The sequence below is a fragment of the Balaenoptera borealis genome (assembly GCF_965194805.1).
Source record: "Balaenoptera borealis genome assembly, chromosome: 9".
Classification (NCBI taxonomy): domain Eukaryota; kingdom Metazoa; phylum Chordata; class Mammalia; order Artiodactyla; family Balaenopteridae; genus Balaenoptera; species Balaenoptera borealis.
The window spans coordinates 28,019,173-28,037,945 of record NC_138873.1 but is presented as its reverse complement, the minus strand read 5'-3'; the positions used below and the strand labels follow the sequence as shown (position 1 = coordinate 28,037,945).

Here is an 18,773-nt window from a genome sequence, read left to right as displayed (position 1 = left end):
GAATAGATATAAGGAGGAATAGAAACTAGAATAACAATAACAATCACACAGTAGGTAAAATGAAATCACTGAGTTAACAACTGAGAACTATGTACTGACAGCTTAATTTATGGACTTTGCAGGCCATATTACTATAGGGTGGTTCCAGTCAGTATCTTAGAGCAAGGAACTCTGGCAAGAGTACTGTGAAATACTTTACAAATCAATACTTACAGTTGAATGCAAAAGATTGATTATTTATACCTTTAAGATGTATACATAGTACATTGGTTTTCTTTGATTTAATATATACTTCTATATTACTTGGAAGAAATTGGTAGCTTTGACAATAGTTTTAAATAGCCAAAACAGGTACTAAATCAATAAGATGACAGCTAATATGTGCTTTACATAGTAGACATGCTACAAGTAATTGAGAAAATGTAGATGGACATGAATAGGTGGAGATGAACAGATGAACTCAGGGTGCCAAACTCTGAGATTCTACTGGGGAAGATTGAGGCTCAGCCCTCTGGGAAGGTGGAGTGAAATAATAAAACGTCATGCTCAGTCATTGCTGACATCTCAACTGAATGAAGTGAGTAGGTGAGGATATTACTTAAGGACTCAAAGATTAACAGAAACAGAGTCCTTTCTAAGGTGGCATACGTGCCTTGGATGAAGACAAGGATGGTCAGTGTTTAACAAGTGAGCGAGAGGTGTTATCTAATATTAGGTGTTTTGCTGTCAGATCAAGAAATTAGGCAAGATCAAGGGACTGGCCCAGGCAGAGTAGTACACAGGGCTGCCCTCAAGAGGTGATTGGGACTAAACAGCATTTCCCACCAGAAAAACCAGAAAACCATTTTAATTCAAAGATTCAGGGCTTTTCACTAGCTTTTCTCCAATTTTCTTCACTTAATCTTTAAAAAGGTGCCAGTGACTGGAGATTTCATGGGGTCCACAAAGCCATAAATATCACATGCAACAGGATAAATGTAAAATTTTGCACTTTAGCACTTTTCATGAAAATACAATTTTAAAAAGTGAAATGAAGCATTACGTTAGGACTTTTTAGATCTAATCTTGATTCTGCCACAAATTAACTGTGTGACTCTTGGCACAAAATCTTTTAGATTCTTAATTTCCCTATCTGAGAAAGAGGATGTGGGATAAGACCATCTTTGGGATTCTATCTGGATTTAATTTTATAGTTTTATAGTTTAGAGGCTTTCACTAAGTACAGATTCAACATGCAGCAATGCTGTGACATATGATGCCCAAAATCTAATTCATTAGGAGAAATACAGAGACTAGATCATCCCACAGTATTCAACACTAGTCACTTCATTTGGCTGGACAATCAAGTTCTGGCTGCCATATATTTGGAAGGATATGGGAAAATTAATAGCACATCTGGAGGAGGGTGACTGAAGTGGTTATGATTCTGGAAACAGTATTATGGAAAAAAATGGTAAGATGAGCTAGGGCTCATTATCTCAGGCCAGAGAAGAAGGAGGCTTCCAGTAACTTTCTTCTAATATCTCTTCTTGAAGCTCTAGGGGGAAGGTTATAAGATTTTCCTAAAGGCTACATAAAAATAAATAAAAGAGGGCTTTCTAATGATTAAAGTTCTCTAGTAATGAATTGGATTGCTTTGTGATGAAGCTATCTCCCTCACAAGGGTAATGTTTAGGGAAAACTTGAACGACCATGTCTGTCTGGGTGGAAAGCTGGATCTGATGACCTTGAGGGTCCCAGGCACTCAAACTTACTTCCATCCTATGATTTTCTGAGTACTGATGTTAGTTTTGAAATTACAATAAAAAATTCACATGCTAATGTCAGCCATGACTAATTTTTAAGGCATGCTAACTAGCTATTTTTTGATTAATCAGAAATAAAATAAAATAACCAGAAATAAGTTAAAAGTTGTCAAAACTCAGACAATTCCATTCAGGTCTAAATAAGAAAAGTATAAGAAGCTGCAACACAACCTAGAACCTCTAGGTTCTCACCAGCTCCTCTGCTTCTTTCTTTCACAAGTGTTTCCCTAAGCACATCCCTTTCCCATTTTATCCTGTCTTGGCGTCTGCTTCTTAGATGTTCTGAACTGACACAGGAATAAACACACAATAAATATTAGCTATTTTATTTAAATTTTAGCTATTTTACTCTTCCCTCTATGACTCCGTATTAATTTGCTTTCTTTCTGTGAACAGTTTCCTTCTGTTGATGGATATAGAGTTAAAGTGAGTTGGAATTTTATGTTATTTTCTAATGGAAAAGTGGAAGTGATCTTCCTGTTGGTTATAAAACAATTCGTTATTTTAGGAGGAAGATAATTTAGAATTGAAGAATTTTAAGAAGAAATGAATATTTTAAGTGGAAGTATTTCATATCACTTAATCTTAGACCTCACATCTAACTGAACTAGTAAAATCTACATTGGTGTGTACAAGATCACTATTTAGCTGTAGACATGACTTTGAGGAGGACCCGCTGAAGGGAAGTAGAGAAAGTCAAACACCTGGCCAGGCAAAAGTCCCTCCACTGTCTAGATTTGCTGTCAGCTCCTCCTCTGTCTCTTCTGCTAGCATGTCCAGCCAATGTATGCCAGATGACCCAAAGCCAGGAATTTCCTGCAAGGTAGCAGGAGGGACAGGAAAAACCATGTGCTTCCTGGTTTTGGAGGTGGCACAGGGCTGTGGAGCAGCCAGTAAAAGCAAACAGCCAAAGTGGAAAGGGATTTGGTAACCTTGTCAACAGGGTTTTGCTTTTCAGCAGAATGACACAATCACTTGTCAAATTTCAGTCTGAACTCAATTAAGAACTACTGGGAACACACTGCAGAATATTAACTTTCAAGGATACAGTTTAATAAGGTAGAGAGGACAACTACAGACTCAGTCAGGGGAGACAAAGAGAAATAGACCCAGCCTTTGCTGCCTTAGAGTGTGGTGGGCTCAGTAGTGATAAGCAGACATTATTTTGCCCTGGACTCAGGTAAGGCTATTCAGGAATCTCTTCACTGAGGAGAGTCTTGAGAAGAGTTGAGGAGAAACAGAATGACATTATGTTTTAGGTGGAGAGAAGGGTGCAGTCATTCTAGTTAAAGGGAACTGCTGTAGACCATAGCTGTGAGGCAGAGAGAATGATTCGTGAATCGGGCTCAGGAACTTGGGTAAACCTTTGAGGTTCTTAAACATGGTATAAAACACCATGTATCAGTAAGTAGCGTGAGCCTATAGGAAAAATATATATATTTCAATTATTTAAACAATAATTATAATTATTTCAATTACTTAAACATCTCTCTCTTTTATCCTAGTAAGAGGTCATATAATATAAAGATTAAAGGCAGGAATTGGGATGCAGCGTGGATATGAGTTACAGTTCTGTCACCTATTAGTCATGTCACCTTAGGAAAGTTACTTAATCTTTCTGAGCTTCAATTTCCTCATGAGCTACGTGAGGGTAAATAATAGTCCCTATTACAAGGATTCTTGTGAGGATTACATGAGATGAGGTATGAACGATGTTTAGCACGGTGCCCATAATATTTTGTGGAGGCCCAGATTCAAAAGTGACCAACTAGAGGAGTTACTGAGGCATCTCGGCACAGTCTTGCTTACAAAAACGGACACACATGACTTTTAGAAATTTTTATCAAAATTAGTAATTTATGATGGCTTCATCAAAATATAACATTAATATAATTAGATTTTATTACATAATGCAGTTTATATTTTCAACACAAGGATATCAAAAGGACAAAAAGATTTTCTGCATCCTGAATTAGAGCTTTCATCTGCTAAAAACGTTTTATGACTAAGAAACAGAGATGATTATTTTCACATGAGAGGGGCTCAGTAAATAACTTTTAAAATGAATAAATCCACCCATTTAGTCAACAAATATTTATTTTAGTGATACATCTATAAAAAAAATAATGTAGGGTGATGTGAGAGTGAGTGGGCTGTTGAGTGTGCAGTGTGTGTATGTTGGAAGGGTGGTGCTCTGCAATTTAGATTGGGAGCTAGTCCTAAAGCTTAAGTTCTCAAATTGCTTGAAAACTGCAATTCTTATTAAGTATGTTTAAATTAAAAACCGTCATTAGATGTATAATAATATTTCAAATTTAAATTAAACATTTCCTTCTGGAAAGTTAAATTTTGTTTATTTTAGGGTTCATAGACTTCTCCTGCTGTTTTATTTTCCTTTCATTTGAAAATGAAATTGGGGAAAAAAACAAAGTTACTTTCAGTAATTGAAGGTAAATCCTTAAGCATGGATATTCCTCCCTTTGGCTAATGTTTCATTGACCTCTACAATGCTGGCATTTCTAGAGTGTCAACCAAGTGATTACTCTGGACTCTCCCCAGCTGATCTTCAGTGACACTATCAGAAACTATCAAGAACTCTTTGGATTATTATAAGTTTTTGTGTTTGCATAGTAGTTAATTTGCAATAATACACTGTTTTGTTGAATATTTGATGTTGACTTGCTGATGATGTCCTTTTCTATAAAGCATTTCCCACATGGAGTAGAATACATGCCTGAATTCTCAGACTCATCCATTCATTTAAGAATTTATCATGTGACTATCATGTGCCAAGTGCTTGTGATATTAGGTTGAATCCTATGCAACTGTTGATACTTCAGCTTTTATTGCCTAAAAATTTAATATGGTTCAATTTATTAAAAAACAAGTTCTCCTTTAAAGAGCTTTCAATAGAATATAAAGTTTTAGATGTATAAACAAATGAATGCCTTTAAAAATTTTATTTACACCTGATTAGAAATTTTGTGGCCATGGAAATGTAAAATTCTATAGGTCAAAAGTATTTCTGTATAATGGCACTGTTTCTCTGATACCCAGTCTCATTTAGAGGAACTTGTTTTCTATGTTAAGTATCCGAGAGTAACAAATGATTTCTTAATCCCTGTGCCGTACCATAAAGAATCACTTATTTGTCCACTTTGTTGAAATCTTAAAAGCTAATTTAGAATCAGAATTAAAGTGAGGAGTTGAATAGTAGCCCAGGTTTTGTCCTGCTTGGAAGAAGTAATTAATCTTTAACTTTCCGTATCCCTACCTACCCTCTTTCAAAAGGACAAATAATTTCCCTTACCAGATACCTTCTAAATGCCAGAGCTTTCATAATACATACTGACATGGTTCAGAAAATTAGAATGGGGAGCGACATGTACGTGCTTCAATTCAGAGCTATTTTTTCCCCCTCTTTTTAATTGAAGGGCTGATAAGAGCAGTGGCATATAGATTCGGTTCTTATTCAAAGCCTGATTGTGGTTATGATTCCTGGCAAATATGTCCATCACTACAGAAATCCACAAAGGGCTTTGACTTGTTGACCCTATTTAACAACCATAAGAGACTTCAGAGTGCTTGGTGCCTTGGGGACAGGGGGAGCAGAGAAGGATAGTGGGAGGGGGTAAGGAGGGAAAGGAAGGCGAGGGATATGAATGTTGTAACATGCAGTTATTTCAAACCTGAAAGTTTCATTTTTAGTTTACACGTAGGCGTTGTTATGTAATGGAGAGAGCACAAATTAAAAGTTAAAAAGATGGGGTTGCGGTCTGCTAACCCTAACCCTCCTTCCCCATTACAAGCCTACCTTCCTCTGTACTCACTGTTCCCTCCTTCTCCCACTGCAGTGGAGGAGGTGACCCTCCTTGTCACAGGGCCAGTCTTCCCACCATGCTCAGAATTCCATCCTCTTCTTATCCTCTATAGTCCTTTTTCTCTTCTATCTCTTCACTTTCTCATTTTCTAATGGATCCTTCCTGTCAGCATTTAAACATGTACAAGTCTCCTGGTTTTAAAAAGTCTCTTCATTCCCTCCAGTTACAACCCTAGCTTTCTTTCCCTTTACCTGCACACAACAAATAGCATAGAAAGAAAACAGTTGTCTTTACTCAATGGTTCCATTTCCTTAGCTCACTTTTGCTAATTAACCTTCCTCTGAAAGGGTAAAGTTTTTTTTTTAACATCTTTATTGGAGTATGATTGCTTTACAATGTTGTATTAGTTTCTGCTGTATAACAAAGTGAATCAGCTATACATATAAATATATCCCCATATCCCCTCCCTCTTACGTCTTCCTCCCACCCTCCCATCCCACCCCTCTAGGTGGTCACAAAGCACCGAGCTGATCTCCCTGTGCTATGTGGCTGCTTCCCACTAGGTATCTATTTTACATTTGGTAGTATATATATATCAATGCTACTCTCTCACTTCGTCCCAGCTTACTCTTCCCCCTCCCCGTGTCCTCAAGTCCATTCTCTACATCTGTATCTTTATTCCTGTCCTGCCCCTAGGTTCTTCAGAACCATTTTTTTTTTTAGATTCCATATATATGTGTTAGCATATGGTATTTCTTTTTCTCTTTCTGACTTACTTCACTCTGTATGACAGAGTCTATGTCCATCCACCTCACTACAAATAACTCAATTTTGTTTCTCTTTATGGCTAATATTCCATTGTATATATGTGCCACATCTTCTTTATCCATTCATCTGTCGATGGACACTCAGGTTGCTTCCATGTCCTGGCTATTGTAAATAGTGCTGCAATGAGCATTATGGTACATGCTTCTTTTTGAATTATGGTTTTCTCAGGGTATACGCCCAGTAGTGGGATTGCTGGGTCATATGGTAGTTCTATTTTTAGTTTTCAAAGGAACCTCCATACTATTCTCCATAGTGGTTGTATCAATTTACATTCCCACCAACAGTGCAAGAGGGTTTGAAAGGGTAAAGTTGTTAATCATTTCTCTGATCAATGCTAAGTCCAGCACACATTATTAACATTTCATATCACTTGACCTCCTACCAAAGTATAATAATCATTCCATCCTGGTGGAAACCTCTACTGCCTTGGTTCCCCTGACACCAGAGCCTCAGATTTTCAGCTAACTCTCTACTTGCTCCTCATTCTCCTTTAACATTGAATCCTCATCCATCTGATCTGTAAACACTGAACTTCAAGCTTCAGTTCTAGACCTCTTCTCTTTTCCCAATACCAACCTTATTCAATAGTTTTCTGGTCTGAGGGAATCCCAACATAGAAATTATTGTTCCTACATCTCCTGGTAAATTAGCATGATCAGTAAGTTGTAGATATAATAAACCAATAATAATGTTAATTCTCTTTGAGGAGAGAATGATAGTTTTCCTTGGATATATTTATTTTGGCCAACTTATTATCAGCCTATTCATTTTGTGCAGTTGCCCTTCTCACTGAGGATATCAACTTGAAGGGTCATAGAGGAAACTTTAGTTTTTTCTTTTTCTTTTTTTTTTGTTTGTTTCCTACTTGATTTTTTTAAACCTCATCCAAGAAGACCTAAACGATTTTTCACAAATTTCTACTATACAAGATTTGAATTAGATGTGTTATATGATATATAGTATATGGCAAGAGTGTTTTTTCCCTATTTATGACCAAAAATGATTTTTTAGTTTACCTTTATTGAAAAAAGAAAGGGTAATTAAGCTTAGTTTACCTTTACAAAATTAATTGCTTTATTTTATTTTCATAAATTTTTAAAACTCATAAGGGAAACAGAATAAATTTCTATGAAATAACTGATTTAAGTCAAAATGAAACTTACTTTTTAAAGGTAGACTTGATCAATTTAATTCAAATGAAGTTTGTAAATTGATTTTAATTATTATTTATAACACAAAGATTTATTGTCAATGCTGAATAGTAAACTTCCTAAAATCATAAGCCAAAGCAATATAAATAAAATGTAGCTTAGGATATATATATGAAACCCAAAATATTTTATATAAGACTTTGACAAAATATTTTCTTTCTGAGTGACATGACTAGGCTCAAATATAGGCCTAGCAGTTACAATATTATTATGCAATGTGTTGGTTTCTTGATCTCTTTAAAGGCCTGTATTTGGATTAAAAAATTATTTAAACAGAAAAGAAAGAATGAAATTTACATATGTAATGTGAAACTTGTGCTTGTTTTCTGCCTCAAAAATACACACTTCTGGGTCAAATTTTTGAGACAAGCATACATGTATTTCATTATTAACTGTAACTAGACAACTTCTGTCTTTGTTTTTGATGCTGGTTAAATAAGAAACACTTACTCGGGCTTCCCTGGTGGCGCAGTGGTTGAGAATCTGCCTGCCAATGCAGGGGACACGGGTTCGAGCCCTGGTCTGGGAAGATCCCACATGCCGCGGAGCAACTGGGCCCGTGAGCCACAACTACTGAGCCTGCGCGTCTGGAGCCTGTGCCCCACAACGGGAGGGGCCGCGATAGTGAGAGGCCCGCGCACCGCGATGAAGAGTGGCCCCCGCTTGCCGCAACTAGAGAAAGCCCTCGCACAGAAACGAAGACCCAACACAGCCAATAAATAAATAAATAAATAAATAGATAAATAAATAGATAAATAAATAAAGGAGTTCCTTTAAAAAAAAAAAAAAGAAACACTCATAAATGAAAGAAGTTGAAACCACGGCAAAATGTTCATTGCTTCCCTATAAGTGGCAGGATACTCTGCTTCCATGGAAATCTAGGACTCATCTAGAGGCAGAGCATTAATATCATCCTGAGTATATAAGCAAATTTCAGCTCAAGTTATTCCTCTTTCTCAAACTCAAATTCTCATACTGAGAAGGAAATCTAAAGAAAGGGTCTCTAATACAGCCATGTGCTTGGATTAAAAGGGAAAACACTTGCAGTGTTATGGTTTTCAATATGTCTTGAGACTTGTTCGTATCACCCTCTGCCTCAAACCCAAGTAGCAGTAAAATTATTTCAAAATTTCCTTTTGCAATACATATTTTTTCTAGAGACTTGGTTTCTTTTAAATTCAGGAATCTTGTCACTTGCAATAAAAAAAATTCCTGGGTCTTACAAAGATTTGTTCAAATGGATAATGTGATGAAAAATGTCTGCTAAGTAGGCTAGTTTCTGCAGCCGTTCTTTGTCTTCAAAACAGTCAGCAAAATCTGGCCTTGTATCAATATCTGGAAAGTGCTCCAATAATTCCCTTTCAGCTAAGACACCCTGTTGAGAACTGTTTCTCTGTTAACCGCCTGGATTTCTGTATGTAGAAGGTGTTGATTCTCCCTTTCCAGGTTTTCAGATTGTCTTAAAACTAACTTAAGTGAACCTGTCTTTGTTGAATAACCATTTTTGTAGTATCACCCAGACATTTTTTTCATTTTATTCAAGATTTTTTGACATTAGTAGCTCTCTGGAAAGAAATCAGGGTATTGTGATGTCAGTGTGAATGTGAATTTTCTGGGGAGCACCACCAATACAGATGCCAATGCAGTTCTTGTGAAATAGAACTTCTGTTTCAGTTATGAACATAAACGTCAACTATATCTTGTCCTTTACTTGTTTTGGGCTGCATTTTGTAGGAGAAAAAACTTTCTGGAATTTCACTATCGTTTACAAATCTTACAAATTCTATGACGTGACATTTACTGGCGAAATTTGTTTATTCATCAAGATAATAGATGGATAGAGAAGCTGTTGTTTTCCAGCTTCCCAGTTATACAAAACCTCTTTAGCATCAAGTAGCATATCATCAGTGTGTCAACATATCACACTAGCTGAGAGTGGAACTTTTTCAATTTCTTGTATGGAATCTCATCCTCGTATTTTACTAACTATACTTTTACCTGCTATCATTATTAAGTTCCCACCAACTATGCAACTTCTCCTTTTTTCGGTTACAAATTATGACCCTCATAACTCCTAAATAATTTGCTTTCAGAGCCTTTTCACTGGATGTGACTTTTTTTCAACCAAAATCTTTATCCTGTTTCAGATTCAAACTGCATCTTTCCTTGTCAAATGGCTGTGATTTGTACGTGTCTTTTCAATTTTGCTAGAGTTATTGCTGCCTTTTTAGTTGTTTACCACAGATTGTATACAATGGATAGGACAGCTGGGATGTAAAACTCATTAAGTAGCTTTTGTTGTGAAGGTGAACTTCCTTTGGGTCCCTTGCTGCACTCATGCAGTGAATTGACTCAGAAGATTGTAACTCCTCATCATTAACTTTATCAAAACTGTCCATGGGCCTAAGCCTAGAAGCCTCTTTTTCCGTCTCATACCTCATCTTCAGAAATCACCCTTCCTAACCATCAGGCATATTTGTGAAACACAAATGCAAATAATATATAAAACAGAAAGGCACAATAACTACTAAGTGAGAAAATCTCGAGAAATGCGAAAACCTCACAATACAGTTTGCTTTTAACCAACGTAATCCACATTTTGCAGCCTTTACTATGACAGCAAGCAGGAGGCGGCATATTACTGTTGGTGTGTAGAAGTGTCTTATTTAGAATGAGAATTTCCCTCTGATTTTCTATTACCTCAGTAAAGCTTTTTTGCTTTAAGTTTGTTGGCTGTGCATAAAGGGAGTTGCATAAGATAATCTAAGGAGAGGTTGACATCATTCTACCTTCCTCTACTTTGTGTAACAACAGCACCTATCAGACTTCAAAAGCCTCCCCAACTTGGCACCAAAATCTGAGCATGGACTCATCCCGAAGAACACTGTCCCACTGCCGACTGCTGTATGGGGCCAAAAATTCGCTAACAAAATTGCTAATGGGAATGCTCAGTCACAGCCCATCACATCGTGCAACACATGAAGCTCAAAAACTGATTTAGTATTTTTTCAGTCATTCTTTCACATAGGATATCTCACAGACCCTAGGATTCTGCAGATCTATTGAGAAACCCTGCTGAGACAATCTCACCTGCTCACAGGCTTCACTTCTCATGCCTCTTCTTAGTTCTGGGTGTATAAAGTTGCTTACTCACTGCCTCCACTTGAACATTTCATAGGTACATCAGACTCAATATGCCAAAACCCAAATTCCCAATTATGTCTCTTCTCTTTCCCCCACCACTCAAAAAAGCAAACCGTGAGCCGCTCCTACTGTTGTGGGAAATACACCACTATCCACTATTTGCATACATCAGCAACCTGAGCATCATTCTTTTCTCAGTCTCCTTGACCTCCATATTTAGCCAATCTCCAATTCTTGTTGATTCTACTTCCTAAATATCACTAAATTGGACAATGTTCTTAATCTCTATCCCTTTCACCCCTCGTCAGACTCCCCCTCTGTTTCTGGGCTGAATTTCCAGAACACGCGTCAGTCGTCTTCCTCATCTACTATTAACCTGCCCAGTATATTCTCCGCTATGTTGCCAATTGGGTGATTTTTAAAATGCAAAATCTTATCATGCCTCTCCTTGCTTGAGATTCTTTAGTAACCACCAGTGCATCACTCTTAAGATTAAAAACCAAAACCCCAATAAGACTTAGCGTGACGTGTAAGATCTGGCGCCTGCTAACCTCACAGGCATCACTTCTGATATATCCCTTCTCCTTGTTGCATTCCACTCATGTAGACCTAAAAATTCCCTGTTAGAAGAGGCTCCTTCTAGGCTCTGTGCCGTTGCTCATGCCATCTACCCTCTGCCTAAATACCTACCACTCCTTTCATCTCACTCTTACTCATCCTTCAGATCTGAGTTGTAATGTCATTTCCTTAGAGAAGCTGGAAGTTCCTTAGGACTGGGTACTTCTGCCTGATTTCACTTACAACAATTCTAATTACACAGTTAATTGCACGATTTGTTGGTTATTCTCTATCCCCGAGGCAACTCTGAATTCTCCTGGAAGGCAAAGAATGTATTGGTTGTGTTTACCACCTTATCTCCAACATTAAAACATGCTAATAACAATTGGTGGGATAAATGAGTAAATGAATGAATGTTTAAATTCACTACTTTGCTACAGCTCTCATCTTTAGGAATAGAACTACCATAACCATTACATAAAAGAAACCTGAATTTTTATTTTGGTTTTGCGAATTAATTAGACTTTTTATAGTAAGCAAATTGCTTAACATTTGAAACTTTTTTTAAAGTGATGTCTACCTTACAATCTCATGTGTGTTACAAGTTTTACGTGATAAAATACATTTCAACATGCAGCAAATTAAAAAACAACATGAAATTTTAAGTTATAAAAATAATTATCTGTGGCTTGAATTTATTGGCATGAAAAATCATTTCATTTATTTGTAAGAGGAAATATAAATATTGATTTGAGATTAACATTGCAGCTGTTCCGTATTTCAGTATGCCCATTAATTATTGCAGAGCATAATTTTGAAAAGTTCAAGGAAAATAGAAAGATTTTTATAGTTTTATTTCTCTTACTACTATCTAGAAAATGACATTTTGAAATCAGTATTTCCTATAAACAAAAACCCAAATGTATAATTTTAATAAATTTATATGCCAAAATTAATATTTATTTTCTTTTCTGTTTGGATACAAACCAGCATAGACATGAACTTAGCTCTTTTCTCCTGGGATACAAGAACACACTATTCAAATTCAATCAGAACATCCAGATGTAAATGAACTGTTCATCCAGAGTTCAAAGGATGTTCACTTTGGCTTTAGTTCTTGCAGACTGGATTTATGTCAAGACTTAAGAAAAAATTAATTAGCAGTTCTGGAAAAATTAACGAATATTGTTATTGCAGCTTGAAATCACTTAGGTTGACTAGTTACCGCAAAAGAAAAGTTGTCAAGATGTGATCAACTATTGCTTAAGTATAAAGATTAAAAATTAATCTCCTGATGTGAACTGTGAGGGTTTTTTTCCCCCACCATATTTTTGAAAAACAGGGTAGGTATTTATCAGAGAGGAATCCAAAATCAGAAGTAGGAAAGAATGTACTTTTAAGGTCTTCAAAGTTTTTGTCCCTATTTAGTCTTCTCTTTCTTTCAACGCACCACACCAGGCTGATGCACTACTGTGGCTGTCCACTTCTGATGGCTAACTAACTCCCTGCTGGTTACCTGGACATGACTGCATCAGTTGAAGGATATTTTGACTAGAACAACCTACTATGGTTATAGAAAGTGTAATGCTTTGTTCTCACCAGCTCCCAGGAATTAACATGTGACAACCAAAGCAAAATCTCCCAAAGAATGTCAGATATGCAAATTATTGATTTGAATTACTTGTCTGACCTCACATTTTCCTAATGGTAATATAAGAGATTAACATATTTTAAAAGTTTGTCTTATCTTTTCCAAAATGGCATTTTGTTTTCCAGAAGTTACTGACCAGCATGATTTAAGAGTGTTATAACCTGGGACTCTCAGAAACCTATTGAGCATAGGAGTCTTACCCTCTAGTAAAATAAACCTGGATTTGTAGAATGTCTGGGACAGAAAATCTTCCTCGCTATGTTCTATTTAATGTATTTGGATTTGTGCAATACATTTCCTAGAAAAATTCTTCCTATTACTCATACATACCCCAGGTAGGACAAATATAAAGGAAACCACTTATTGGTATATCACACTTAAATGGCAGAAAACCAAGAATAAAGAACAAATTTTTAAAGTAAGCAAAGGAAAAAGACACATTACATATGGAAACAATGAATGACGGCCAACTTTACAGGCCAGAAAATTATAAAATACTATCTTTAAAGTACTGAAAGAAAAAAAATCAATCTAGAATTCTATGTTCAACAAAAATATCCTAAAAATTGAAAAAAAAAAGCCAAAAGCATTTCCAATAGACAAAAGTTGAGAGCATCTCTTCAGTAAACCTGCACTACACAAAATTCTGAGAGAAGGTTTACAGACTGAAGAAAAATAATACCAGATGGAACTCTAGACTTACAGAAAGTAATGAAGAGCACCAGAAAGGTTAAATATTTGGTTAATGTATGTATTAAAAATAAGAATACTAAAACAATCTTTTAATAAAAAATTAAAATACTAAAACAGTATTTTAATTTCTTCAAAAATATATTGACTATATGAAAAAATAATAATAATCTATTGGGTCTATTACATGTGTAAAATAAAATAGAGCACAAAGGTCAGAAAAGGGGAACATTTTTACAATTATAAACTTGCAGCTATAAGGTTCTCATATTGTTTGCCAAGTACCATAGTATTATTTGAGGGTAAACTTTGAAGACATATGTTATTATTTCTAGACTGAGCAATCTGTAAAAAACAAAAAAGCGTATCAATAGAGTCAACAGATAGGAATAGAGTAAATACTAAAAACTACTTTATTGGGCTTCCCTGGTGGCACAGTGGTTGAGAGTCTGCCTGCCGGTGCAGGGGACACGGGGTCGAGCCCTGGTCTGGGAAGATCCCACATGCCGCGGAGCAACTGGGCCTGTGAGCCACAATTACTGAGCCTGCGCGTCTGGAGCCTGTGCTCTGCAACAAGAGAGGCCGCGATAGTGAGAGGCCCGCGCACCGCGATGAAGAGTGGCCCCCGCTTGCCACAACTAGAGAAAGCCCTCGCGCAGAAACGAAGACCCAACACAGCCATAAATAAAATAAATAAATAAAATTAAAAAAAAAAAACTACTTTATTCAAAAATAAGGCAAGAAGAGAAATGGAATAAAGGTCAAATGGTATAAAACAACAAGATGGGAGATTAAAACGCAACCATATTAGTAATTACATTAAATATAAACAGACTCCTGCTAAACACTCCAACTAAAAGGCAGAGATGTTCAGGCTGTATAAAAATTTCCATCTATATATTCTTTTAGTAAAAACACTTTTAAATAAAAAGACACAGACATTGAAAGCAACAGGTGGAAAAAGTATACCATGAAAAAAAAACTAAGCTTTTCAAAGCTGATGAGGTTATACAAAAATAAAACAAAGGAGACTTCAAGACAAGGAGTATTACCAGAGACAAAGAAAGGTATTTCATAATGATATATGGATTAGTTCATCAAGAAGACATAGCAGTCATCAATCGTAAGCATACGTTTACCTAATAACAGAACATCAAAGTGAATGAAGCAAAAATTGATAGGACGAAGAGAGAAAAAAACAAATTTTCATTCACAGTTGATATAATGTTTAGTTTTGTGTCAACTCAGCCAAGCTGCAGTATTCAGTTATCTAATCAAACACTAATTTAGGTGTTGCTGTGAAACTATTTGGTAGGTGTAGTTAACATCTACAATTCACTGTCTTTAAATAAAGGAGATTACTCTTGATAATGTGGGTGGGCCCTCATCCAATGGCTGAAGGCTTTTAAAAAACTTGAGTTTTCCAGAGAATAATACGTTCTGCCTCAAGACTGCAGCATTAACTCCTTCCTGAGTTTTCAACCTGTTGGCTTGCCCTAGAATTCACACTTGCCAGCCCCTACAATTGCATAAGCCAAATCCTTAAAATAACTCGTGTATATATATATATACACGAGTTATTTATATATATCTCCTAGTGGCTCTGTTTCTCTGGAGAACCTGAGTAATACAGTTTCTCAGTAGTAGTGGTAGACAAAATAATCTGTAAGAATATAGAAGATTTGAAAAATGCTGTCAGCCAACTTGATCTAATCAACAAAAGCAGAAAATTCTTTCAAGTACGTATGGAACATTCATCAAGATAAACATATGCTGGGTCATAATATAAACCTCAATAAATATCAAAGATTGAAGTCATACAGAGTGGTTTTTCTGACCACACCTATATTAAAGTAAAAATCAATAATAGAAATATAACTAGAAAATATCCAATATTTGGAAATTAGGCAACACACTTCTAAATAACCCATGGATCATAAAAGAAATTATGATGGGGGCTTCCCTTGTGGCGCAGTGGTTGAGAATCTGCCTGCCAATGCAGGAGACACGGGTTCGAGCCCTGGTCTGGGAAGATCCCACATGCCGCGGAGCAACTAGGCCCGTGAGCCACAACTGAGCCTGCGCATCTGGAGCCTGTGCTCCGCACCAAGAGAGGCTGTGATAGTGAGAGGCCCGCGCACCACAATGAAGAGTGGCCCCCACTTGCCGCAACTAGAGAAAGCCCTCGCACAGAAACGAAGACTCAACGCAGCCATAAATAAATAAATAAAATGCCAATTAAAAAAAAAGAAATTATGATGGTAATTTTGTCCTGAATGATAATGAAAAAACATTATAAATTTGTGAGATGTAGCTAAAGCAGTGCTTAGATGGAAATTTATAGCTTTACATGCTTATGTTAGCAAAGGAGAAAGGTTTAAAATCAGTGCTCTATACTTCCACCTTAAAAAGTTAGACAAAGATAAATTATACTGAAATTAAGTAGGAGAAAGGAAAGAATAAAAATGATAGAAATCATGACATATATAATTAATTTTTAAAATATTTGTCAGATTTTCCAACACAGACCACTACTCAGGAATAATTATTGCCACGTGTGAAATCAATCATATCATCTTGCTTAAATTCTTTCACTGCCTCCCAAATTCAAAATCCTCAGAGTAATAAATAGTACAGTACCTGGTTAGGGAGTCAGAACTATGTTTTTCTTGCCTCCTAAGTAATGGGTATCATTCCTGATATATAGAAGACATTGAATAAATATTTGTTAACTATATGAAATAAATAATTAATTAATTTAAAGTGATGAAGAACTTTTGAGGTCAGACGCTGCTTACGTGCCCATTTCTTGGGTCAGTGTCGTACATACTTTCCACTTGAGTAATGAGACAAGTGCTCTTTCTCTTACAGGCCAGGTTATCTTCTCACATGTGTTTCTACTGCTTAGCGTCCTCCACACCAGATGTGGATGGCTGGGCCATTTTACCTCATTCTCTACCTATTACAGTACTTAAATGTCATCTCTCCTGTGAAGCATTTCTGTGCTGCTGCAGGAAGAGAGCCATTCTCTCACCTACTCCAACGGCATTTATTAGCCTGTATCTTTTCCAGCTGCATTGAGAGCTTCTTGATCAGAGAGGGTATCTTTTGCTTCTGTATCCACAAAACCTAGCGTTCCTGACGCACGGTAGGGGATAAAAGTGCAAATAAACACAGATACAAATACATTAATTTCTTGGCAATATATTACACATAATGAATTGTATCAATAAGAGTAATATCAGTGACTGGATAGTTTAAGATACATTCTTAAAATAGGTTTTCCCTAACTGAGTATTAAGTAAGTAGTAGGCACTGGATTCAGACCAGCTCAGTTCAAGTCTCTGTGCTGCCCCTCATCAGCACTGTAGACTTAGACAAGCTATTTAACTTCTCTATACCAAATCCCCTCAGCCACAAATTGGGATTTAAAATGAATCTACCTAATACTGCTGTTGTGAGGATTTGATATAATCTTGGGACATGCTTATTAGTAAAGTAGCTGGCAGATAGTTACTCAGTAATTTATTAGTTGGTTTTGTTGTTATTATTATTGATACTTACAGTTTGGAGTCAGATATGAGCCTGACTTGCCTCATCACTTACTGTGAGATTTTGGATAAAGTGGCTAACTTCTCTGAGTTGCAGTTTATTTATACATACAATGGTGAAAACCAGGTATAGAGCTGCTGTGTGGTGTTTTCACTAAGATATTGCAAGTCTGTATATAGTAAATGCTTAAAAGATTGGGAATTTTTGTTATTTTGATTTCTTCAATATCTATGGTTTTCTCTAGGATGAAGAATGGAAGATGCTGGCAGAGCAAGACCAAGTAGAAGAAGGGAAGAGTGGTAACTTCCACCATGAAAATTTTTTACATTATGGTAGGCAGACGTTTCAGGGCAAATACTTCAAAAGCCATAAGAATATTTTCAAGTGTCCAAAAGCTTCCAATCTAACTATAATAACAAACTAAAACTAGATATTAACAAGAAAAACAAGTGACTTCAAAGACAATCTTAGAGTGGGTTCTTTTCATCCTAAATATGCCTTCTAATTATTTTATAATTATGGATAAAATTACACAGTAGGTAAACTTACTCAGTTTTGATGAGTGAGCAGTATGCCTTATCAATCTATCTTCATTCATTCACATATTCAGAGCCTTTATAGCTGTATAAAGCTTGGCTCTTGCACAAAGTAAGTTTAATATTAGCTTTAGTTTAAAAATAAGCTGAAGTTAAATGAGATTGTATGACTCATTATGTTTTGACTAATAGGGAAAAACCTTGTGTATAGCATTTTGTATTTTGTATATTGTATATTGTATACAATATACAATAATATTTTGTATATTGTGAAAATATAATTTTTTGACCCTGAAGTTTTAGAATTTTTAATATGTGTGTAAAAATGATTAGCTCTATCGAGAAAAGGTTTCTCTTTAAAACTGCAGACACTATTTTATTTTATGAGCAAGGTTCAATAGTTTTATTCAACTAAGTTACAGTGGCTTTGTTCTATATAATAAATATAGGTATAAAGCATGTCATCTGAAATGTAAAAGGAAGATACATCTATTGGCCTAAAGTTAGCTGCTTGTCTGATTTTACCCAGGTAAGAAATGTACAAATGTGTTGGCCATTGATGAAGGGGTATGTTGTTTCATAATGAATGATTTCTCTCTGCTAGTTTAGAGAACATGTTAGCCAAAGTCTATGCAACTAGTTTCAATCTGGGCTTGTGGTTGGCATTCAATATATATTTCTTGTTTCCTAAGAGTCACTCAATCATAAAAATTTAGGAAGTATTTGGTGAATAAGATTTCTACTTTCTGAGAGAGTTAACAAAGTAAAAGAAGACCTCCCCCCATGTAAGAAATGATCTAGTGGTGGAGTCAAGAGAAACACAACTGAAAACATATAAGAAAAGATGCAGAATGAGAGCTCAGGGTGAACCACGGATAGTAGACTATTAAATGTGGTCTGTTCTGATCAGACCTTGAGTGTGTTGACCCTGCTTATGAAGGTGGACCAGATGCCAAGTATTAAAGGATGCTGGGGCT

The 18,773-nt window shown here is 36.1% G+C and overlaps 1 protein-coding gene across 1 annotated transcript in view; it reads left to right on the top strand.

Annotated features, from left to right (window-relative positions):
* PDE7B (phosphodiesterase 7B) overlaps nt 1-18,773 on the top strand; it is a gene marked incomplete at its 3' end in the record, with an annotated part of 635,832 nt that overhangs the window by 109,806 nt on the left and 507,253 nt on the right. The window contains exon 4 of the mRNA XM_082405720.1: nt 17,505-17,592. Within this exon, the coding sequence (XP_082261846.1) occupies nt 17,505-17,592 (88 nt within the window). The remainder of the gene's footprint in view (nt 1-17,504; nt 17,593-18,773) is intronic.